The sequence below is a fragment of the Pagrus pagrus genome (assembly GCF_965226575.1).
Source record: "Pagrus pagrus genome assembly, chromosome: 4".
NCBI classification, from domain to species: domain Eukaryota; kingdom Metazoa; phylum Chordata; class Actinopteri; order Spariformes; family Sparidae; genus Pagrus; species Pagrus pagrus.
In genome coordinates, this window is record NC_140188.1 from 29,848,054 (window position 1) to 29,874,200 (window position 26,147).

A 26,147-nucleotide genomic window follows, 5' to 3' on the forward strand; every position below is an offset into this window, starting at 1 on the left:
AGGTGGATCTTAGATTGGATGCTGTGGAGGATTTTACTGAAATGATCCTCTGGGGCTGGCATTTTAAGGTGAAGCATTGCTTTCATAGAATGCAAAGCCTCCTGGGAAAGAAGGGAAGCTGTGGCACCTCGAAGGATCTTGCTGATTCTGGAATATACTCTACACACTCACTGCATTAGTTGTTGGTTTTGAATGTGGACCGTTCATAGTGTTACAACATGTCTGAACTGAAGGACAAAATTGAAGCTAAGGGAAATAATAGTTCTGGCTATTATTCTTCAATCAGAAGACATGGCACCAACTAAAATGTAAAACAAAACAATGGAGTCCTTCAGGGCGAGCCATACAAGTGATCAAACAAGTCCCCACTTCACCAGTCTGGAGCAGATTATTTACAGACATACCTGACATTAAAACCATCAACTGTACTGTGAAAACTGTGCACAACTTCTGTACAGTTAGTATGTCCAATATGGACCAGTAGTCTCTAGACACCTGAGGACAAGGGACAAGATTGTGGTATCAGAAGCATTCAGTTTGTAGTTTGTTTGTGGTCTGAGTGTCAGGCACTAATGCACGAGACGGCAGGCAGGAAGTGCAGTGGATGAAGTTTTTATCAGGATCACAGCAATACGAGGAACAGAACAGCAGCATCACAGGAACACAACAGAAGACTGACAAAAACTGCAAAAACCCTGGGGAGGGGGAAGAGCTAATGAAGGGGATGTAGTGCAGGTGAGGAGGGAAAGCAGACCGGGGAGTAACCCAGGTAACAGGGCGGGGCTAATTACACAGATAGAAGACAGGTGTGGAGGGAAAACCAGGCTGGTGAGGAGCACAAACAGGAGAGGAAACAGAACACTGGAGAGATCATACACCACAGGATCCTAGAAAACACACAAAACACACACAATGAAACTAAACTGACAGGACCATGACACTGAGTAGTATTGACCAATCACGTTTGAGCGGGCTGTGGTTGCATCAAACACTGTGTGGAAGGTAAAAGGGGTGATCTCAGAATGCTGGCTGTCGTCTGATGGCAATTTATTATATTTTTTTAAGATTCATCAGCAGTCAGACGTAGAAATATTGCCCTGGAGTTGCTAATCGGACTGTAAACAATGATCGTTGCACAGTAGAGGAAGTCCAGAAGCCCTGAATCAGCGGCTGTTGCCCCCAGAGGCTAAATCATCATCAGAACGTCACAACACGTTTTACTCCCTGTAATCGTTTCTCCCGTTCACACTGACCATTAAAAGACTCCTTCTTAATCTGAGGAAGATTCCTAATCTATCCTCCACAGTTAGTCTTTTAATACAGACTCTGTGTTGATGTGATCCTTGCTGCTCCACAGCTCAGCAGGGATCTGTCTGCACCAACACAAAGAGGGACTTATGAACTTAACAGATTGTAACTTGGTTTGTCTAACTCAGACTGAGGAGGCACATTATCACATTATCTTCACTTCAACGTTGGAATACAGTTTTACACTGAAGGACTGTTTCTGATTTTATTCCCCATCACTTGCACTGACATTACTTTGGAAAGGAGGAAGGATTACAAGCAGTTTTTGTTGTCTGTCTGAGCCTCTGATGCTTGTTTTAGACAGATTTTTTAAAAATGGGAAGTTATCCTGTAAACTATGAATCAGTTTCTGTTAAAACGGACAAGCGGATGTATTTTCTGCATCATAATCAAGCTCAGAGCTGCTTTAACAAATCAGAGAGGAAGTGAAACTGTCGAGCACTGTATGGATTTGGTCATGGAGACTCATCGAAGTTTACATCAGAGCATGAGAGGGAGTTCTGGGATACTTCTCACCATTACTCACAGGATGTGAACTGCCGTCTCTGCTGCTGTGTGATCACACCCTGTAGTCACATTATTCTCCTGCTCACCTGTACAAACTATACTGACAGCACAGTCACATGAACTAATATCACTGCTCTCTGAGTGCTCCCTGCATGCCTTTGGATGTGTGTGTGTGTGGAGACAAACATGTGTGTGTGTCCCTCTGTCTTTTGGTATTTCAACCTGGACCCTGGCTGGGTAACCTGAGCGGGGACACGGGGCTATTTATACTGCCCTTCTACCCCAGACAGATCCTACTTTGGCCCCAGGGAGGGTTTCAGGTTGGAGAATGAGCGTGAGGCTCCATCAGAGTTCACTGTCAGGCTGCTGGAGAGATGTCATGTACAGTGAGGGGAGCTGAAGTGGTCGAGAAAGGAAATAGTTTTGGTTGTGTTCATGTGTCACTGCAGGCTGATGTAGATCTAATTTCACAGCAGGAAGTGGATCAGACATTGTTGGTTACACAATCATTCTCTTACCACTCCCATGAATAATGTGCATTATATGAGTCATACATTGAAGTGCACTTAAAGACAGGTGAGTGGAGGGTCCAGAGGCTGCATCAGGGTGAATTATGACTAGGCTGTCATGCTGTCTGCGTTCTGATTTCCTTTAATAATACAGTGAAGGCTTTCACTTGTCAGCATTACAATTTATAGAAAAGCAGCAGCAACAAGTCCGTATTGTTACAGAGTGCTCAACAAGCGTTTAGTGGTAATCCGCCCGGGTTTACATTATAAATCTGAAGAGCCGGTGGAGGGAAATCCTGACAATGAAAGGGCATGTAAAAACTACTGTAAGCCAGTTTGTTCAAAGCAGGATGAGCTGATGTTTTAAAGGGATCAAGGCTGGGCGGCCTGATTCAGCCTATCAGAGTGAATAAGAGGGCTCGGGTAAAAATCTCCACACTAACTGAGGAAGACAGTCAGACGAGCAGGTTTCTGATTATGTGATCTGATAAACTGCCTCCAGTGATGTCACTCAGTGGCTAAGTTGCATTATGGGTAATGTAGGCACCAGGTTTTGAAAAGGAAGAAGAACGTGTGGACTAAAAAGGTGATATCTCTGTTCTGCTGTATTGATTTTAATCAGTTGTTTATAAACCGTCCATAATGAGTCCTTTTCAAACCTGCTGCCTTCATCACCCACAATGCAACTCGGCCACTGACAAAAGACTTTATACCACTTTCTTCACATATGCAGTAGAACTCCCCAACAGCTGTGAACACACTTTAATGTTTAAAATTGGTGGAGTTGCCCTTTAATGTTATTTGACATACACGAAGGGTCTCAGTCGTCCATGTCAAATAACTCTAAGTGCTATATCACAACTGAGACTAGTCCAGTTGCCTGTGATGTAACACTTAGAGTTATTTGAAATAGGAAACTACAAAATGCAGACATGCAGACAAACCCAAGAACATAACCCTGATGACATCATCAGGGTTATGTTCTTGGGTTTGTCAGCTTGGGCTTGGAGACGGACACACTTGATTCGTGGAGTTCAAAAGTTGTTTGTATTTATCTGGCGACAACGTAACAAGGTGGTGTTGAACTGCATTGTGGGCAATGTAGGATTCATGGGGTTTTTAAGAGCTTCATACATAAAAGGAATGAAAAGTCTCAGCTTCTGTTGCTGTGATTTAAAAATCAGTCTCCTGTGATTCTCTGTCCTTTATGGATGTTTTATGATAAGTCACTGTAGTGCTCCTCTAACAGGTGCTTCATACTTTCATACAAAATACTCTACTGGAATATAACTTTTAGGTATGTGTACTTTACATGAGTATTTCCATTCAATGCAATGCCATTCCTTCAAACAGCTCCACCATGAAGAGCTACAGCAGATGCTGCGTACACATGCATGCATCATGCATTCTGATGATGATATTTCTCTGCTTTTAAGTCGCACTTTTACTTGTAACTGAGTATTTCTTTAAAACGAAAGGATCTCAATACTTCAGACCACAGACCTTGTGCAGCCTCCAACTCTTGTTCACAGTTTGTTGTGTCAGTAGGAACCCACTGACTTATGACTTATTAACAGCATAACCAATCATATAATGTGATGTCTAAACCCACACACACACACACACACACACACACACGCTATCATAATATTTCTTGCAGATTTAGTGTGCCCACTCGTCCTGAATACTCCCTCTAATGTGTGTGTGTGTGTGTGTGTGTGTGTGTGTGTTTATGGCTTCACCTTTGCTCTTTAACATAGTGATCAAAGAGAGAGAGACAGAGAGAGAGAGAGAGAGAGAGAGAGAGCGAGCCACACCTTGGCAGCTCTCACTGACTCACATCAGCCTTATGAACAGAGCAGCATATGAAACGTTATTGATCAGGTCATTTCCTTTATTGTGGATTAGGATGTGTGTGTCAGCGGTATCTGATGCTTCACTCCAGGGGTCTCTGTCTTCAGCTACACCCTCCTCTCCCCCTCCTCCCCCCTCCTCTCCCCCTCTGAGTCAGGATCTCCACCTTCTCCTCCTCCTCCTGCTCCTCCTCTCTGGTGTCTCTCCCGCTCCTGGCTCCCTGACAGCCCAGCCTCAGTGCGTCTCTGCGGGCTGAGGGATGAGTGTGAGCCAGCTGTGTCACACACCGAGAGAGCGTCTTTACTCCGCGGACAGAGCGGGGACGGAGACAATGGACGGGACAGCACAATGACTGTAACAGTCCCGCACTGGGTTTGAATGAGCCGGGATATACCAACGCGTCAGTGGATGAGCCGTGTTTTAACAAGTGGGCCAGCCGAGCAGACAGCTCCCCTTTGTGAACACTCGCATATCTGCAGCATATATTAGAGAGTGTTGGCTTTGAGGATTATCATAACAAAAGCGCGTCGGGACAAAAAGCCCATAAACGCTCCTGTTGTTCACAATAAGTGCAGGACCGGAGAGAAACACGTGGCTCGGTTTTAAAGGAGCAGAGGCGATGAGAGCTGCGGAGGAGCAGAGGAGCTTCACCCACCGGAGTTAAAGTAAGTGTCTGTGCTCACTGTCCCACACTTATTACAGGGTTCAGGCTGCGTTCAGGTCCCTGTGACCGCACTTGCAACGTGAGGTGCCGGTGTCATTAAAGGTCCGGACTGTGGGAGGACCAGGACCAAAGTGAAGCCGAGTGCTCCTTGAGGCTGCTGTATGTGACCTGCTAACACACTGTGGACACCAGTCGCTGTCCTTTTAGTTCATTTCAGTCAGAACGCAGACTTCTGCCAAACTCCCCTTAAAAATCTGACAAATGTAACTTCGTCCTTTCTTATGGGTGAACTACATGTAATAGAACATTACTTACAGCTCTCGACGAATTAACAAGCATTCTCGGTTTAATTCGGCATACTTATACCAAACATTACTTCTAAAAAATTTAACTTGTTCACAATTTGCTCGTTCCCCGAAGTGGCTCCTGTTGCTGTTAGCGAACTACAAAAGTTTGAATTTTATTTATATTAAGAGAAGCTTTGTATTAATTTTCAAGCCGAATTTTCAGAAATACCATTGTAACCTCATTGAGTTGTTGTAATCACACTTCAAAACGAGGACATTTTGACTACATGCAAGTAAATTCTTAATTGGCAAACTTTTGAACGGAGTCTGGACTGTCACTGCACACATCCAGCATGAACACCTGCCCTAACGTTGCACTCAGTCACTGAGTCCAGACTTCCCCCTGCCACCATGTGAGTTCTGTTTATAGACTACAAACATATACAAGTCTGCCAGATCTGCTGAGACCATCCAGCCTGGCATGAGCAGACCTCACTGTGTCTGTCTACTGTTACACTGCTATTCCTGGTTGCCAATGTGACCTAACCAGGGCTGCTAACCGGAATAGAATAGAGCTTTCCTCTCATGCGTTCTGCTTATTCAGAGGCCTCTGGGCCATGAGTTGTGATCATATTAGACAGGACCTTCTCACTGAAGGAGTGTGGTCCTTCTCTCTCTGCTGCTGCACCTCCTCAACATCCGTCATCTCTGACACATTGCGTTGACCCCGCTGTAAAGAAAGGAAGTGAGGAGTCAGAGAGAAGCCCCTCTGCAAACAGTCCTCAGGCTGCTGTGTATGTGATGTGGGCTCCCGGCGGGCCCAGAGCACCGCTCAGACATGTGTGCCGGGCGACGGGGGCAGCTCAGCACAGAGAGGGAGGAAAGGAGGTGGCAGCAGCTGGTGTGCATACGCTGGCTCACTGTGTGTCTTCCTGCATGTTGTCGTTGACACAGTCTGAGGTCGTACATCCTCTGGCTACACCGAGGTCAAGGCGATGTGTCCAATGAGACAGTGGTTAAATACTACAAATATACCAGTGTTGTGTTCACACTGCAGGCCTTCACACTTAATAACTGCTCACCGTGTCTGATTTTATCCAGCTTGGTGGACTACCAGAGGGGAGAGACAACACTCCTCCCCCTGTATCCACCCTTACCTCCCTCAACACATTTTGTTTACGGTACACGTCCTTGAGTTTGACTGAAATAATCTCCCCCCAAGGGTGTCTCATCGTCTGACAGTGGCAAAATTAGGCCAATTGTCTGAGTCAAATTAGAAGATTTACTTACTGACATATCCAGACTAAAGATGGACTGATACGACTTTTCATGTTATAGTTATAGTTGTCATACTAAGGCTGCAAAATTATGAAAAATGTTATTCTCAGTGTTGATTATCACCTCAAATTCAGCCACAAAATTCTTGTGGTGCAGGTTAATATTTTGCATCAGCAGGAAACAGGCTTCCTTTTCAGATTATACATACAAAAAAGCAACAATCAAAGTTGCTACTACACTTTAAACTAAATACTGAAAATATTTTTGTAGTCTATGTTCAGTATATAATGTTATATTTCTAGGCACAGTAAAAGATCAGACAGGAAATTTGAGGGGTCCCCCTCCAGATTAAAAGCACAGACAATGACTGAAATCACTTTCTGTTTATCACATCAACCTCATTCCTGGCGACCTCAATACCCCGAGCCAATTTTGGGTGCAACTTCTGGCGAGTCCTGTCGCTGTACCAGAACCGGTGTTTTCCATGGTTACAGGATGCTAATCCTCTTTCTTTGAGCCACTGGCACGGCATGATGATCTAGTTTGGAGACTTTATCAAGTGAACACTGCTAACACTCTTTTTATTGCTTAGCCCACTACAGCTAACACTGCTAAAGAGTTTTATGATATACAATATGACACACAAGTTCCAGAGTAAACTGGAAGTATCACCCACACGCGATTCCCCGGTGACCTCCACAGGAAACTCAAGGATTGTCCATGAAATGTAAACTTAATATACAGCCCTTAAAAGTTCCACCAAGGGAACATAAAACGTCTATGCACACCACTGTCTGCTAACAGGTCCACAATGTAATGCTTCTTATCTGCACCAAATGATTCATAATCTCAGTTTACTGCAGCCAGCATGACATCCAACATACATACTGAAATGAAAGTAACAGCCCTTCAGTGTCTTCATGGAATCACGGTCTACTTAGAGCTGAATGAAACTATTAGACGGATAATAAAACTGCTAATACAAACCAAATTTGATTGGTTTACAGAGGAGAGCTTTGAAAAAGAAACCCCAGAGAAAACAGTCTGAATCACACCTGATCAAGTGTAATTAATGAGGGAAGGAGTGATCATTATGACTGTGCAGCGAGGTCACACCGGTCAGCTCCAGAGGATTCCTTTGGACCTGGACTTAATGCCAGTTATTGACAGGTTTGGATGTTTGGTTTTGGCTCAGTTGAATTTGATTTTGACAGAACACAGTATATATCCAACATGCAGACAAGCAGTGCACATTTATTAAGAAACACACCTTAACGCGGATGCATCCAGCAACACTGTGAAATGAACTGCGTGTTTAGAGCTCACCTCTAAACCACATGTAGATCACACAGGGAGGTTTAATATTGATGGATCCTCCGGCCTGTGGCCATCTGCCTCTGGGAGCATGTTTAACAGCAGGGGATTGGCTTCAGTTGTCCTGACAATAGGAGGAGGGGGGGTGGAGGGGGGCAGGGAACATCTGTTGGGACAAGCGGTAACCAGCCCGCGACACGTTACCGTGATGAGCATCCACTGGAGACAGCAGCTGACAGCCTGCTGGATGCTGCATCCGGTCGGGGACGTGGATGATGTTTTAAAGGGGCACACGCAGATTTTACACCTGAGGTTCAGTGTGTTGGTCTGGAGGAGTCCACTCTGAATGACTGGCCTGCTGTCTTTCTCCTGTCTCTGTCAGCCCCTCAGTTTTCTTTCTACTAAATTGCTGGAGAACCTTTTCTCGCAGTCTGAAATCCGATATTTAAAGTTGATTTCATTTGAACTCGCTAGTGTAGTGAAGTTACATCATGTATGTAATGTAGGTATGGTTGTAACTGAAGTTAGATAAGTCACTTAGACACATATAGTTTGTTTTTGCCTAAACCTAACCAAACTGAGAGCGTACGATGAAGGTCCAGTCCAGTAACGGTGATGTAAGGTTAGTTTTTGAGTCACTGTCAATCGATTTATTCAATCATCATGGAATGATATGTTGTTTTACACATCTGTGTCATATTGTTTTTCATGTTACCTGCATGTTTATGTCTTTTTACTAACAATTCTTTGAACCAGCAACAAGTTTGGTAAAGAAGAGAAAACACAGGTATCAACATATGAATTCAAATATTCCCAATGAGAGATTTGAAGTATATGTTTTTATTCCACTTTTTATTTCATGGTCTCAGTTAGTGAAATGCCATGTTAGGACACAAACTACGTCCCGGAGTTTTGTGTGTGATCCACGCTGAATTAGCTGCTCAACATCAGCTCAGAAGTGTGTTTGAAGCAGCTTACTAGGAGCAACCGCTGTCTCCACATATCCTCTATCAGGACATCTCACTGGCGTCAGACTGCTTCCAACATGTGACCACATCTCCAACCTTTTATTCGTTCAGACAGTTATTGCCACATGATGGGAATGCAGGTTTAGACCTCTCCTCTTCCTCTCCTCCTCCTCCTCTCCTGTCCAGTCCCATACAGTATCTTCCTCTGGTATGTGCTCCTCTGTGTTTCATGGCCCCTGGCTCGGTGAAAGGCAGTCATTGATTAACTGGTGGCTTTGACTCCTTGGCCTTTGCTGAGGCTGTAAACCGTCAGCTTTCCATAGCAACCGTCAGCCATAGTTTTGGGCATCTCTTTGTCTGCAGCTCGTCCGTAACTCAGTGACGTCCCATGCTGGCGGTTTAGTGGTGTCGCCTTTGTTCGTCACGCACAACGGTAAAATAAAATCACATATAGACCTGAGTCTTTCCTCCCAGTTAACTGATAAGTGAATAACAGTATCAGCTGCTGCAGAGAGTTGGTGAGGAGGATGCATGTTGAGATGAGAGGAGTGAAGCGTAGCGAGGCTCCATCAGTAAACAGTGTTACAGAGAGCTGCTGATACAGCGTGTGTGGTGCTCCCATCATACCACCAAACATTTTCTCTAAGCTTTCTTAGAGCAGACTGTACAGTGTGCTGTAAATAACTGGGCATTTATTCTCAGCTGTTTATAGATGTGTTGAGCTTCTACTTGCTGGGGGATTTAAAGCTGCTTTAATAAAGCCACACTGTGTACATTTTAAAAGCAGAAATAGCACCTTCTTCCTCTTTCAAATGAAAAGTTGAATTCCTAAGAAATAAAACGAACTCTTGCTCAGTTCAAACAATTCTCTATATCCGGTGTTCGGACCCTGACAGTGGGGCTGTGGCCCTGGTTTTTGCAGCGTGTCCAGCACCGTTGGTACTTTGAGATCATTTACTTACCCAGCTTTAGTCCAGACCCCTCAGAATCTGAATTTATTGATGCAGTTGATGATTGTGGTTAGTTCAGACTCAGTTGGGATGATTGGCCATCAGAAACTTCATCTGAGCGACATTCAATACAAAGACCTGACAGAACTGCATACAATGCTTTGATACAATACTCTTCCATTCCATTCCTGTCTGCACGCTCTCTCTGCTGTCCTGTGACCATGCGTGCATGAGATGAAATATGGTTTCCCAGCTCCTGACAGGCCGGTTGGTGCAGAGGGAATAACATGTGACAGCAGTCATGAAGCCACAGCCATGATGTGCTGCTCCACACAGCCACTGTTTCTGTAACTGAACTCTACATTATGATACGTGTGAGCAGGACTTGAAGAAACTCTCCTGACTGCATGAACTCATTGTGGGAGTATGTGAAGCGTTCTCGCTCTGACCACCTCTGGTTCCTCTGATCTGATCTTCTGGGAAATGTTCCTGAGGTTTAGTCGACACACTGGAAAGATTTAATGTGGTCGTTCCAGAGTGAAGGAAAAAGACGTTATTGGAGAAATGATGGAATATTTGGTCCACAGACACTCATCAGATAGCTTGAGCAGACAGGGGCAGCGAACCACTCCTCCTTTAATGCCACAGTACCCTGAGGCATGATTTGGCATTTAGGTGGACTGACCTGAGTGGTCCCAGAAGAACCTCACAAAGGTTTACACTGATCGTTCCTGTCGGCTCTGGTATTAAAGAAACAGTTTTAATAGATACTCCCTGATTTACTGTCAGCAGCTCCCATCTATTTCACCTTTCATTATTCTTCTATTTTATATATGCACTGCTGTGACACAGTAATGTAGCTTAAATGAAAAACAGCTCATTACTTGAGTTAAATCTCACATCCAGAAGAATTCATGGAATTATAGCAGGATCTTTAATTAGGAAAAGGTCTATCTGCTGAGTGGAGTGGAGCTTTTCTAGCTTAAATGAACTGAATTGATATGGTCTGGTTAGGCTTTGGCACAACAGCCACTTGGTTGGGGTTGGGAAAGAAGATGTCTTGGAAAGAAAGACGGCTGCAAATTGTCCAAAGGTCTCCTTAAATCCATTTCACACTTCTAAATGTTTAGCTGTGTCTAACTGTGGTCACTGACAGCACCCGAGCAGTTGAGCTGGAGTTTAATCTCTTGAGGTTTTGGACGGAGAAAACGAGCCATGTGACGATGACACCCTGGGCTCTGACAGTTTTCATTAATTGATTGTTTGAAAGAATAATTGGCAGACTGACAGTGATGGTCAGCCCATATTAGTCTTATTTTTTATAGTGCACCTGTAAGGATCAGATGTGTGTGATGCAGAAGAAGCCTTTGTGTCTTTAATTTTACTGACTGACAGCTTCTATTTATAGATTTTCACCTTGTTTGCATTACAGTATGTGCTCTATAATCCACTTATGTGTCCCTGCAGTTTTATTAGAGAATGGGGTTGTAGTGTCCTTGTGTGAAGGTCCTGACTGTCTTTATGTGTCCTCACTCCTGAAGACCTGCCACACATAAAGCTCCATGCAGATAAAAGGCTTGATACCGTGACATAATGAATGACAGCCCTCAGATACTTGAACGCAGCACTTTTAGAGCTTCCCCTTGCTGAGTATTAGTTTGGTTCTTGGTTGAAGTGGAGTCACTGTGGAGCACAGTGCAGGCCTGAAAGATGCTGCTGCTGCAGTAATACTCAGAGAGCACTCAGTGTGATGAAGCCAGTGATTAGAGCGATCGGTCCTGCGGTGTTGAGGGTGAAATTGTTCTCTCACACTGGTCAGAGAATCAATCTAACTGATTAACTGGGGGTGGGGTGTCACGGCACACACACACACACACACACACACACACACACACACCTCCACCCCTCTTCCTCTCTGTGAGGCCAACATTGCCTGTCCTTCCCCGTATGACTTCATTGCAATTACAAAAATTGGTCATATTTTCCTGCACAGCCTTTGATTAAACAGATCTCAGTTTGTGCGCCAGCTGGTTTTGACTCCTGGAAGAATCCTGACATGCTTACAGTATATCAGGTCAGAGGGTTCTTCTGCAGAGGGAGAGATACTGGTGTGTTTTTGGATATCTCAGGCCAACGTGGCAGTGCCAGATGATATTTTACTGCTTCACATGAAACCAAGCAGGAACAGCGCTGATCCAAATCACCGCTAATGAGCTGTTGGTGATTGACTGGTAGCAGTGAATGAGGTGTCCTGTTTCATGTTTGAAAAGGATTCAGTTCACTAACGTAGTGCTGTTTTTATAACAGTAATGTTGGCGATGTCCAGCCTCCTACAAGATACATTTTTAAGTAAAGTCAAGTCATTCAGATACAGTGAAAAGCTTTAAGTGTGTGCAGTACAGCCATTGTTTCCGTCTACCAATAAAAGACAGGAATGTAACACAATTAAGTTGAGCCATGCTGTTTGTAAGTCTCTGGAGTCAGATTTAAAGGAACAGTTCACCCAGAAATGAAACTCAGCCATCATCTCCTCCCTCCATGCTGATGAAAGTCAGGTGAAGTGTTGTAGTCCACAAAATATTGCTGGAGCTTCACAACAAAACAGAGCTGCAGCATTCTGCTAAACAACTGAACAGCTGATGACTTGTTTTAAAACGGAAAACAACCAAATGATTGTTTATTGTCCGGCCTCAGCTGGACAATAAAGTTACTTTTGGATGTTGCTCCCATGCTTTGATCTGTGGGCGGACATTAGGCTAACATCACTTATGTAGGAGGGATGTTGGAGGGAGGCAGAGATCATCTGAGAGTGACAAAAAAAAGTATTCTTGCTTCACAACAATTACTAATCACGTCAGCCATTTTCACCTGAAGCTAACGTCTGCAGCCGTAAATGATAACTGTTACAGCAGCCCAGCTAATCAGCCAAGATCTGAGGAGGTGCTGTCAACTCTGCAGTCCAGCTCTGAGAGAGGTGTGTGCAGCAGAGTCAATAAATGCCTTGTGAAAGGCGTAAACGTCTTTTCAAATCAGTTCAGTTCATGTCGTGACCATGAGATAGAAAACAGATTTCTGCTTTCCAAGCAGTAAAAGTAATGACACTTTGATGTAAAACTAATTTTGTAGATTCTTTAAAATTTACTGAGAAATAGTTGCGCACACACTACGATGGAAAACCAGAGGGAGTGTTTCATTTCATTGGGAGTTTAAAACAGCTGGATGGATGTGGAGGATAATGCAGTCAAGATGTGTGTTGTTGTGCAAGAGCTTCAGTCTTCATGAGGCTGTCGACACAGGCAACAACAGCAGGAAGCATAAATACTGCAGGCCGAGACATGAGCTACATGTGATGAATCTATTAGACACACTGTGAATCTATTGTCGAGGTATGATCCATCTTTATTGAGCGTGTGTTAAATATATTTAACACGGACACACAGAATCAGAAATGATTGTGTTGCCTGTGAGCTGAGAGGAAACAGTGGACCTGTCAGGACAGAACATCTGTTGGATCAAATCTTTTTCATTTAAACCTTTATGAGTATTTGCTCATATGAACAAAATGATTTGACCGATGACATCTAATGTGAAACAGGTTGATCACAGTGACAAGTGCAGGAGCATTTTAGCCTCTCTCAGCTGATTGTTTCGGTCTTCACTGTTTGGTTCAGTCTCACGGCTCACGTTAACTTTGTATGTCGCTGCAGCAGGCAGCTGTTTCCAGTGATAAAGCTCTGATAAACCCACTGTAAGCTCCCTGCTCAGCAACAAACGGCAGACAAGTTGGAGTTGAACTGGTGAACACTGTTGATTTGCATTGGATGTGCATTTAGCAGCTAAAGAGACGGATAGTTCCTTCAGGAGTTGGTGGAGACCAAAAATAGAGCTAAAAGAAGCAAGTAAATTGGACTCAAGTTTGTTAACACGTTAGCTATATCAACTTTATGTTGTGGGTGGTGGTAGCTCAGGAGGTAGAGTGGGTTGTCCAGTAATCTGAAGGTCGCTGGTTGGAATCCCTGGATCCCCCGGCTGCATGTCGAAGTATCCTTGAGCAAGAGACTGAACCCCAAACTGCCTTTGCTGGGAAAGATCTATAGAAGTCCATTTAACTTAATATGGTGATATATATCAATGTGGCAGAAAAAAATTAAATGAGCAGAAAGGGGAAAACCCAAGATCCATGTTGGTATTTTTCCATCACACTGATGGGAAGTGCTTCAGTAAATCTGTGTCCTTGCAGAGAGAGAGACCAAAATTGTTAGTTTCAGCAAAATAGAAACAGCCTAACATGCAGATGTTAATCTGCAGAAACCCGTTCAGTGGTATTCTGATCAAACCAGAGCCAACGTCTCAACACTTGTCCTTCATGTCAGCCAAAGTAGCTTGTTTGCTTTCCTCATTGAAACCAAGGTTGAGGTCTTATCTGCAGGATTTGTGCACATTGACACAAATGGACAGTAACAGTTCAGGACTCTCAGCACACCCTTTAATGCCTGCACCAAGTTGTCTTTTACTGGGTGAATCACTACATGAATGAAGCGTGATGAAGTCACTGGAGGTAGTTGAGAAGCTGTGATGGCGGACGAACAAAGACTGTCACGCCAGAATCAGGGGTCCACTTCAGTCCAGGTGAGGTTCAAGCAACAAAACAAAAGCAGGATTTATGTACGCGGACACAAATTTTCCATTTTATGCCATGTCGTGCCCATGCGCATGCATCTTACAGATCACAATTCATCACTATTTCACAAACAGGGGGGACCACCCTGCTTGCTGTGGGGAAAATTGATGAGCAGAGCGCCCGGCCTCCATCACCCCTGGGTTCAGCTCCCCTGTCACCTCAGCTGATTAGCTCCTGTGATGACTGATCAATGTAGAGAACGTGACCTTTTGAAGGGGAGGCCTCACAAGTTAAAACCAGAGATCTCCTGGGCCACCGAGGGAGACGTGTGCTTGATATGGCAAAGGGAAGGAATGCATATCGTATTGTACGTCATCACCATAACTCACTGCTAACTAGGTGATGTCTGGACAGCTAACGGTAGATGAACTGACAAATATTGACTCCTGTTGTCGAGAAGATAAAGTCGTGTATGTGTTGAGCAACATTCAGACATGCCAGAAAAACAGACTCACCCCAAACATCTCTCTCTGAAAGCCCCTCCAGTCTAAATAAAGGACTTAGTGGTTTGAGGTGTGGTTAATTTCTCTGTGTGGTTAGGGTTCGGCGTCTCTCTGGCCTCATTAACCGCACCCGCCCCGGCAGTCTGTTTCCTATGAGAGCAGCATGTCTGCAGCTGTATCTGTGCAGTGCTGGAGATAAGGTGGGAGAAGGCCCGACCGTCTGGGTGGAGACTGGAGACCAGAACCAGACAGCTGAGATTAGCTGTTGACGAGCTCCTCTCCTGATCTTAAATGTTGTTCAGGACGGAAATGTCACAGCAGACGTCTCTTCACGCATCACTCATATCCACTTTATTGACTTTACACCAAGTGCGTCCATTAAATTACCTTTCATTCCTGTAATTGCAAAATGAAGCAGTGCAGTTTCTCTGTGTCAACACTGTGTGGGTGCTCTGTAATGAAAAACAGCATGATTTATGATCCCAGCCGTCCCCACCTCCTCCTCGCTGAATATGATACATGGCCCTTTAGAGCATCTCCACATTCTGAACCGTTCCAGGGGCTGGATGGATGCCTCGCGCCCCACACGACCATAAATCTACACGTATTTTGTGGAGATCTATTGTGTGACGCTCCCTGAAGTGCGCCCCTCGCAGCGGGAGGATCCATCATGATAAGAAGCTGCGTGGTGTTGTAATGGCTGAATTGATGAGTGCTAATTGGCATCAAGAGACTGCCGGTGATGGACCTGAGCGACAGCGATTCACTGGAAGCTTAAAGCAGATACACTGATTAGGAAAATGGCACGTGTCCAGCTGCATGTATCAATGCTTTGATTTGTGATTCAACCATAAATGTTTAAAGGTCAGTTTGCTGTATTTACTGCGTGATGTCTTTGTAAATGTCATGATATGTGAGTTAATGTAAAGTAGAAGTTAAATGGCAAATGTCACGTTGAAATGTGCTTCAGTAAAATGTACTCATCTGTAAAGCATGAGGGTGTGATCCTTCAGCAGCAGCAGCAGCAGCAGCAGCAGGATGCTCAGTTAGCAGTCAGTTGAATGCTGCTGAGATTTGTATCTTGGCGGAACGTTGTCTGAATCCTCCTCATCTTTAAACGCTTGTCGATACTCATTGATCTTTGGTTAGTTAGTGCACACTAATGCATCTTGTGTCCAATAAACATGCTGCTGTAGACAGACACAGATGAAGGGGCCAGTGTGTAGGGTTTCTATTGGGCTGGGCAATAGATGTTGTTATCATCATGGTATGGGACTGCATACTGTATGGGCTTGGATTTTGGATATGGTTATATGGATATGACACAAGTGTTCCTGGTGTTAAAGGCCCATTACAGTGATGTCATTTTCTGAACGCCCCACACTGGTCTTTTTGTGCTCAAACTGGTCTTTACCCACTAAGTCATTATCCACACTACTGATGATTATTGATTAAACAGCTTACTGTGTTCATATTTTGTCAGGTATCATAACACAGCTAACTGCTAACTGCTGCAATTTTTTTTTTCAAAATATTTAAATCCCATAAAAATGTGTTAAAATCAAGTCTGCATTTAAATAAGTGAGCAGACTTCATTGAATGCCTTTAGCTTCCACTGCATCCTGTCATCATTACAGTGGACAATACAGTCCCACAGTGCACGGTGGTGTGCACGGTGGTACACACTGCCACTGTTCCTGAATGAGCAGGAGCTTCTCTGTGCACACAGTGTGTGTGTGTGTGTGTGTGTGTGTGTGTGTGTGTGTGTGTTCTCTGTTTTGTTGAGTCATCACGTGCTGATCCCTGGTGGCCTCCCTCCTGTCAGTGACCACACACACACACACACAGGCCTGTAGGCTGCTGAGGTGTAGGGTCAGCCTCCCTCTGGAGCAGCAGTGAGTGTCAGCTGCCAGCAGCAGTTTGTGCTGAGAGAACAGTGCAGAGAAAGAGAAACGTCTTCCTTCATCCATCAGCCTGCAGCAGCCTCCCTCTGCACCACTGAGGCCTGCTGCTCCACACAGTAACACCACACTGAACATGACTGTGATTCACTCACAGACACTCAGTGTGTGGAAGTTGTTGGTGCAGTTACTACTGTACATACTGTATGGATGCACGATCCCAGAGCATCAGTCACCACAAATAGGTTCTCAGCATTAAGGAAACAAATGTGTGTGGTGCCAGAATAAGTCTTAGTTTATCAAGTTTATTAAACTCCATCTTCAGTTGGATGTGACCGTTTCTGTCTGCCCGCAATTCTCAAGTGTGAAGATGCAAAAAGATATTGTGTGGAGTAGACTAAAACTGTGACATTAACTAGCTAACTAAAATGACTTTCAAAGCAGGTGGTTTGACACTACAATAAAGTGCCATGTATTCTCTAAAATGTAACGGGAAGCCATGATTTTGTGTCATGCTAGCAGCTCAGTGAGGCTGCAGTTAGCAGTGCCACGAGCTAAATGCTAACAGTTACCTGCTAACAAGGCAACAATGACAGCGACATGCTAAGTTTAAGCAGTTAACCCAAAATGTTTACCATCGTCACAATCTTAGTTCAAGCATGTTAGCATGCTAGCATTCGCTAGGCTAATAGTTCTCTCAAAGTATAGTCAAGGCCGATGGGACATGAACACAGTATGTTTCTGCATGATCATATCAGGCTATCACACGTTTGAGTTAAAGGCTTTCCATCGACAGCCGCTGACATATGAATCAATGATACAATAAATGGGCCGATACGATCAATTCACTTCACATCAGCTGATATAGCTGTAGAATCACAGTACATTGTTGTAAATATGAACCTGATTACCAGTTTTACAATCATCGAAATCAAATGTTTTATGGATGCGAGGCTACTTAAAGGTTACTTGAACATTAAAAAGCCAAAAAAGAACAAGATCTCATGTCAAATTAAAGCTAAAACTGTCATTTAATTTAGAAAAATGACTGAGAGTTACTTTTTGTTATTTTACTGTTTTTTGCTGTTTCAGTCAGCAGTATTTGTTTTTCTTTTACAGTGTAGCCATCATTAACCCACATTTGTCAGCGCTGCAGTTATTAACCTTTGTTATCATTGTTTCCCAAACCCTCAAACACATCGGCTCTTTGTTTGACACAACTGCTGAGTGAAAAAGACAGAGTGCAACAGAGCCGTCACCAAACCCCTCCAGATCTCAGAGTGAGAGATGAGTTTGTCATGACTGTGTCAGACAGACGCCGCTTCAAGCTACGTTCTTTTAACCAGCATTTTGGTTGGAAGTGACTGAATTGATCTTCGCCGGGGAGATCATGTTGGTGCAAGTCAGATGTAGGAGTGTGTGCTGTGAGTGAGTCAGGGAGGCGGAGGCAGGAGAGCGCTGCTGGCACAATCCAGAGGAAACAGGAGCTAGGTGAGGGAGTCGGATGACTGCTGAAGTGGAGAGCATGAAGACACGGCGGCTGAGCTGACGTGGCTCTGCAGACCGCAGTATTAACATCCTGATGACTGCTTTCAAATGTCCTATTCAGCATCTTTTTTGTTTTTCCCCTTTCATGACCAGACTGATGGTGCACTCATTTTCCAAATATCCGCAGAAACAATCCGAGCTGTGGAAAATACCAACCAAAATTATGTTGAGGATGGTGTCGTAACCACTGAAGGAAACGCTGATGGAAATGTTAAAAACTGGCCTCTTAACTTCACTCCCCATACACAAAGTGATGGTGAAAAAGAACACTAATGCAAATAAGCAGAGTGCAGCCTTTGGGTGGCTCATGTGGCATTCACTGCACCAGTGTAAAGTATCAATTTAACTGGTGCTTCACACCAAGTCAGCACTTCTTCACAAGCTGATGAAGTCCCAACTAACTGAGCAGACCACACGTCTGTGTGCACAGGAGGTGGAACTGTCTGTAGTAGTGTGAATGTCTTAAATCATCATGAAGGGGCACCAGGTCTTTGGCTATGCTGGCTCCACACAGCTGCTGCTCCACCATGGTGAGCACCGTCACCTCACAGCAGGACATTTCTCTGTCCATGCTGTCCCTTCTGGACAATTTGTCTATAGGCAGCATGTAACACCACTTGAACAAACTGAACAAACACCTATTTTCCCATCGTGGTCACTCAGCCCATGATGTAATCAGGTGTTTCTTCCCAAGCTGTCAGTGTGTGCCCGTCCACAGTAAAAGGCAGGTAGGCTTTGTCGTCCATCAGCGCAGCCTCTTGTGTAATGGAGAAGGTTGTGTCTTTACCTCAGGCCTCGTGTCCTCCGCTGACGACAGGCAGGGATCTTATCTCTGCCCGCGGCGGAAGACCTTTCCCTCGTATCGCAGCGGGACAATGGTTCTATATTGAGAAAGCAATAAACACGAGATTGCTTATCTGCTATTGAGCTGGTGGCACATGAAGAGGCTGGATTAGTTATGTGCATTACGTGCTTTGACGTTTCAAACCTGGATGGTAAGTGGATTCGATTGATAGTACCATAGAGACGGAGTGTTTGTTGTGCCAGTGAGTCAGTACAGGCCTGATCAGTGTGAGGATCAGCACTGTGTTCATACTCTGTGTCTGCTGCTTCACATTAAACACCTTCAAACAAAAACTGTAGCAGCTTATTTCATCTTTACTCTTGACTCTCGATTCTTGACTGGGGTGAATAAAACCACCACATGGACCATGTTACACATGATTCACTGCTATCACTTTGAATAATAGTGAATGATGGAAGAGATTTGTGAGCTCTGCAAACAACTTGACACAATAACTGAAAACCAACACAGCACTGACATCACTTTTTAAAGTGGATTTGTCAAACCTGCTAGGAAGCAGTTTGTCATTTACACATCCAACAGATATGAGGAAACACTATCACTTATATGGAGTCATGTTTGTGCCCACTTGATGAATGTAAGTTCAGTGATCACTCGTTCAGCTCAGTCTTTGGTCTTTGGGCAGACCATAAAACCCAACAGTGAGCTGAGAGGCTGTAGGATCACTGTGTGGAGCTGAGGGAGCTGTGAGGGTGATGGTTCTATTGACATGCAGTATTTCCACACATGTCACAGCTTGACTTGACTCTGCTGTCTTCCTGTTTGGTTTTCCATCGTTGTCTCACTTGTTCTCACTTGTGTTGGTGAGCTGAGCCGGTACAGACGGTGGACTGAGACACTGCAGACCGCTGATTGGTCAGACAGAGTCTTCACTTCCTGCACATGACCGCAAATTATGACTGCAGTTTTTTAATCACTTGACACAGATCCATCAGTCCATTGTCCCACTGACGATGGAGAGGTGACAGCAGTTCTATCACTGCCCACCTGAGGAGCTGAACTGAGCTCTGGGCTGTGTGGACCGGCACAGCTGCCATAGCTAATGAGCGTCCCACAAACTGAATGTCCCTTTGATAGAAGATTCAGTCTCATCACTTTGTTTACTGTGGGCCTAAATACCCACCAAACAGCATATTTAAAGCATCTTATCTCCTTCATTGGATGTGTTTCCTGTAGAGGCAGGATGTCGGGGCGAGGCTCATCAGATAGCTGTGCTGTGTAAACCGATGGGGTTTCACTTATCCAGAGAAGACAGACTTATTTGATGTTGGGGATGTTTTACTCGCCTGATTAAAGTTTAAGTTCCACTTCAGATGCAGCCTCCTGCTTTCCAGAGAGGAAACACATGTCTTGAGATTTTAAAATGTAATTACAAATACATCTTGTTTTGTTCCAAACTGATATGATATTTAACGATCTCCCTCTTCAATACTGGCTGCAGTTTCTCTCATGTCCATTAGTGAGCTCAGTGTCATCCATCGCTCACGCACTGTGACTGTGCCCGCATGCTTTGCTTTATATCGTGTTGATGACGGTGATCACAGTGTTGTCTGAGTCAGCTCAGCCTGCATGCTCAGTGGTTCCTGTGTGAGCACTTTGGACCGCTTTCACTCCTGATGCTGTCAGAACAACTCTGACGCCTGTCCACTGAGAACTGCCTCTGTGTCTCTGCCCACTGTGGGCTGGATGCTATTAAGAGTCACAGACTCAGGTTGATGGTTCTTTTGGAAACACAATTATTTACTTTATTTCTGAGACCTAAAAGAGTTTCGAGAGAAACTGACACAATTTTTATTTTGTACGTTCCTGTGGCTTCTGTGAGACTAAATGAATAAAATGTGAATGTGATGTTTTCCAGGCTGTATGCTGTGTTTTGGCCAGTCAGCCTTCTTCCGCTTCAACCACCCTGAAGAAGCTTTCAGGATGAAGAGCATGGTGCCCCAGGGAGGAAGTGTCTCCACCGGGGACTACAGACTATGTCCAGGTACGTGTGATCCTGCACGCTCGTATTACTCCATTCACTTTTTCACCGTGTTTTCAGTAGTGTTACCTGAAACATCACGTCAGGGTTTTCCTTCTTGCACAACCAGTGGAGGCCCTGTGTGAATGAAAACACACTGACCTTTTGTCACATGAATAATGAAGCCTAAGAAGACTGTTTGTCTCCTGAAGTTCCAGTTTCAGCTCGGCCTGTGTGAATGAATGGGCCGGATTGTTGCAGACCCCAGCAGACGGGTGGTGAGGTGGCCGTGTGTTTTACAGGTGGATGTGTGCTCGGCAGTAAACCCTCAGCATTTCTCCTATTTTATCGTCTGGCAAGAGTGGAGGAGGTGTGGAGGCACAGGGCAGTCTGCATGGACTACAACAGTGATCTACAATAGTGGGTCAATATAGTGTAGTAACAGTCTGTTAACATGCCTTTTGTTTCTTTTACTTATTCACTGTTTTTTCAGAATTATTTTCCCCCTTTAACAACATTAGGTTTTGAGTACTGTTACTGTAAGAGCTGTAAACCCACCCAAAGAATGTGCTGAGCTGGTTTCAATTACCTCTCTGGTATGAGAGTATTACAGTCTGAAAATGGCTCTGTACAGCTCGTCAGGTGTAATCCAAGGCTTCAGAAGCCCCTAGAGCCAAAATTGACTTGAAAAGATGTAATTTCCACCTTTTTTAAGCTGAAATCTTCACTGTAGCTGCTGAGATTAAAGCTTTAGCGTGCCCCCGTCTGAAGTGTTAGCACGAGCTCGACCGCACGCTGAGGGTGTAAAATAACATCTTTTCAGATCAGTTTGTGATCTCGGGGCTGCTGCAGACTTGGATTACAGCAGTTTGGAGCCATTTGATGGTTTTTGGTTGTTTTCCTGTTTTAAAACGAGTCCCCAGCTACTTCAGTTGTTTAGCAGAATGCTGCTGCGCTGTTTAACTGTGAAGCCCCAGAAATGTTTGCGGCCTAAAAAAACTTTGTCTGACTTTCCATCAGCCAGGAGGGAGGAGATGATGACCGAACTTTACTTTTTGGGTGGCCTGTTCCTTTAAATGGCCTACTCTGCCTGTTTGCAGCTCTGTTACAAGAGCGTTGTTGTAAGCATCAGCCTTTAAGATGCAGCACCCGTTGAACCCTGCAGCCTGACGGGTGCCCAGCTGGGACCCGGTGCTGGAGTTAACACCATGCATGTTTTATGAGCATCTCATTCCTCTGCGTCTCCAGGCAAAGTTTTCAGCTGCTTGCGTGTGCGTGTGTGTGCGTGTGTGCGCTCCTCCTGGCACTACCTTTTCTTGGCTAGCTGTACCACCAGCGGTCTGTCATAGCATCTTGTTATTTCCCTCCTGTGACTGTTGATGCTGCCTGCCACTGGGGGATAAGTTTAGCACACAGGCTGCTGGCTGCTGTGGACTTCCTGATCCAGTAATGAAAGCCTTCCGTTGTTTAGAAACGTACCATTTTCCTCAATTATGCATTCCTAAGTTGCATTCAGATGAAACCTGCTTATACCACTCCCATGATAATCTGGGCATATCTGTCATATCTACTTGGAAACTTCAGAACAAATTACACTTGTTATCTGTGTGTAAACTATCACCGAGGGCAAAACCCAGCTGACTATCTTTTTTATAAGGATACACATTTTCCAGCTTTTCTGTCTGAAATAAAACAATGATATCAATTTATAGTCCACTTACATCAGGGCTGAACCCTGCTGATTCACTGTATTCAGGTCAGTTTGTACTGTTAGGCAGTTAAATCTTAATGGGTGCCCACTTGAAATACCTGTGCTGGGTGTTGCAGTTTTAAACAGAGTAGGACCATTGTGGAATTTAATCTTTTACAGTACAAGAGCTTGTCACAGTGGTAGTATAAGACATGTGCGGATACCATTTCTCCTTCTCAACACAACTTTTTATATCAGCCGATACAGGGTACTGATCCGATACAAGTCCGTTAAAAAAACAAAACAAACAATATAACTTACCGATTCCAGCATTTAGACAGTATCAGAGGCATTTCTGATACTGGTAGGCTTTCTGTATGGGAACAACCCGAGGTAGTAGCATGGATGTGTCCAGCACACTGCATATCATATTCCACGTACACTTCCAATGAATGTTGCACACTGACCAAGTAGAGGAAAAAATGGAGAAGAGTTTTATTTATTTATTTATTTATGTAGTGTTTTCAGGACATAAATGGAATAAAAATAATTTACTAATGTGAATCTTTGAGTCTCTTTAATTTTTTATTGGACATAAAAGGTTCAAATTTTGTCTGTTTCAGTTCATTCAGGTTTGAACTGTATCCTATAAAGGTACGACTGAGTACACATTCTTTCATTATCTAATGTTTATACCTCTAAACTTACTTTCACAAATAACCCAAAACAATGTATTTATATAACTAACGGTATAATTATTAGGAAATAAGAAACTTCACCTGCTTGTCTTCTGTGCTGAAAGTAGGAGGCACTAGTGCCTTAACAAAGGCAGGATCCCTCACTGGCTTCCCGCATGTCCTGTGCCAGGGATTTAGGCTCCATCTCTGCAGTGGTGGATGAATACTTTTTCCTTTTTCAGTGAGCTGCCTACACTGACTTTAGTAACTTTACCTTTCATTCACTGAGGCTGAATTGGTCATTACAGCCAAGGAGCTTTTGTTTCACCCGTGTCTGTTAGTTTGTTGGTTGGTTGGTTTGTCTGCAGGATTACACAAAAAGGATGGAGGATGGCTCTCAGCCCAAAGTAGACCTTTTGGTGCAGATCCCAGTAAAGGGACGCTACAGGAATCTTTTCTCGCTCAAAAATCAGGTGTATTTAGGTGGCTGGTATCTGTGAGGGAATACAATTTGTGGATAAAGGTGGAGGTATGCACTCTACTGAGTGCAATTCCAGTTACGGATGCCTCCAAACTCGCCTGTATAAAGAGCCTGTCCACTAACATCACAAGAAATGACTACATTTTAATGAAATGTAATATTAGACTTATTAAGCATACATCACATAGAAAAAGTCACGTTCTACATTTAGTTAGTGAAGCGATCAGCACGTCACAATACCTCTCACAAAAAGATATCAGTCAGTCATGATGAGAGAAGAAAGTTGCGCAGGTCAGACGCAGTTTCAAGTTGGTGCTGACCGGCTGAACGAGCATCCTGATGAGCCGTTAACAGGTTCTGTTCTAACATCTGCTCTCACAAAGTCCCTCTGTGTGACTGTTATGGTACATTTAAACAAAATGTGTGTTGTGTTTTTTGAAACACTGCAGTGCCGCTGTATCTTTGCGATGCCGGTCACATTCACCTGCCTGTTGTTTAGTTTTGGCGAGCTTTGCCCGGTCGGTGACGGCCCACTGACCAGCTGTCTTCAGCCAGCCGTTGTTCAGCTACCGCCTCTTCACTGATTGGACGTTTCCTGTGCCTCTCTGTCAGGCCAGCAGACGGCTTTGTGGCTCTGAGCTGCTTACTTAAAGTGGCGGACGGCTGCAGTTACAGTATCTTTTTCAGAGACTATTTATAAAGCTCCAGTTCCATTCTGCTGTCTGCCCTCCCTGGGTTTCCCCCTCCAGGCCCTTCCTGCACCCAGCCACCGTCCTTGTGTGTGTCTGCCTCGCTTTTCAGTTGATGGCCTTTTATCTTCCTGTGATTTGGCTGCTGTGTCTGTCACTGGCTGCTTGACAGTCTGCAGAAAGCGGTACTGGAGGCAGAGCTGAATGCTTGGGATGCAGCTGATTGTTATTGTGGTTGCAGAATGGCACCACCACATGTTGAATCTCTCATGTTCAAAGTGCTCGTTAATGAAACAGGACCGGACACTTCTGGACAACAAATAAAGAATCTTTCTGACTTTCAGCGCCTCATTCCTGCCGCTTCATTTTCATTTCCAGACCAGTTTAAACCCACATGAAGAAAATCCCTTTCCCCCTTTAATATTTCACCATATTGGATCAGTGAGGTCTGCTGTCAGTATTTTAATGGAAAAGTTCAGCCAGAGAGCAGAACACAGACACATATAACATCACAGTCTCTACTTAACTTCTTCCAAAGTTCTTTGTTTTGATTAACTCAATGAACTTTTCCACACTAGTATCTTTGAACAGCACTTAGGGCTGATGTGTGGGGTGTGTTCAGGCTTAGACTCACAGTAAACAGACCTGTGCTTTGAACAGAAGTCAAATCTAAATCTAAATAAAAATGATTTAAATGTAGACCGCCAAAACTGTAGGCAAGTATACATTTGAGGTCCTTACTTTCCACTTCATTCCCCTCCATTCTGCTTTATACTAACACTCCACATCACAGTTCAGAGGGAAATACTGTCCTTTTCACTGCACTACATGTGTTAGAAAATAGGATGCACTGCTATTGATCCAGCTGCCCGGTTTATAACAGGAGACTGTGTGAAATAGTTAAAAATGAGCTACATCCTGATAGTCAAGTGCTGCGTACACGCACATAATAATCAGATAATGTGTTATGTCAAAATGTAACACTCATGGTGGCCATTCTTCTGCTTTATGAATACTTTTACCTTCACCTCCTCTAACTTACTTTGAAACCTTAAAAATATATAATGTTGGCAGAAATGGAATATAACATTCATAATTCACTAGTGTAGAATCACCAGTAAATAATAATTACTGTGCCTTCTTAACCTTAGATGATTTCCTCTTCCACTGTGTTGTACCTTCATGTTCCTGCAGTAGCCCAGAATAGAGGCAGGGTGAGACATTCAGTCGGTTGCGATCTGCAGCCCCCCTGACATCTTTATATTGCAGTATTTCTACTAAGCATCTGAATAATTCCTCCATCGTGGTTTTAAAATCTATTTTGATGGCTTTTGAAGGTTGCCAAAGCTTAATGTGTTGTGGACAAGTTTAAATAAGTTGATGGCCAAGTTGAATATGGTTGTGGCTTCACTTGACATTGTATGTTTGCACACTGACATCTTGAAAATCACTGTTTAATTCAAAGGATCAACTTCCATCAAAAAGTCTTTTCATATAGCTAACAGAACGCTGACCTGTGGCCCGGCCGTCACTGCCCCTGGATGACAGCAGTGTAGTCCATGGTGTGTACTTC

At 44.1% G+C, this 26,147-nt stretch overlaps 1 protein-coding gene across 14 annotated transcripts in view; it reads left to right on the top strand.

The window, feature by feature from the left end:
* The window catches only part of phldb1b (pleckstrin homology-like domain, family B, member 1b), a 118,229-nt gene that overhangs the window by 40,583 nt on the left and 51,499 nt on the right, over positions 1-26,147 (top strand). For all 14 annotated transcript variants that reach the window (XM_084351400.1, XM_084351392.1, XM_084351399.1 and 11 more), the window contains exon 5: positions 20,936-21,061. In XM_084351400.1, the coding sequence (XP_084207526.1) occupies positions 20,936-21,061 (126 nt within the window). The remainder of the gene's footprint in view (positions 1-20,935; positions 21,062-26,147) is intronic.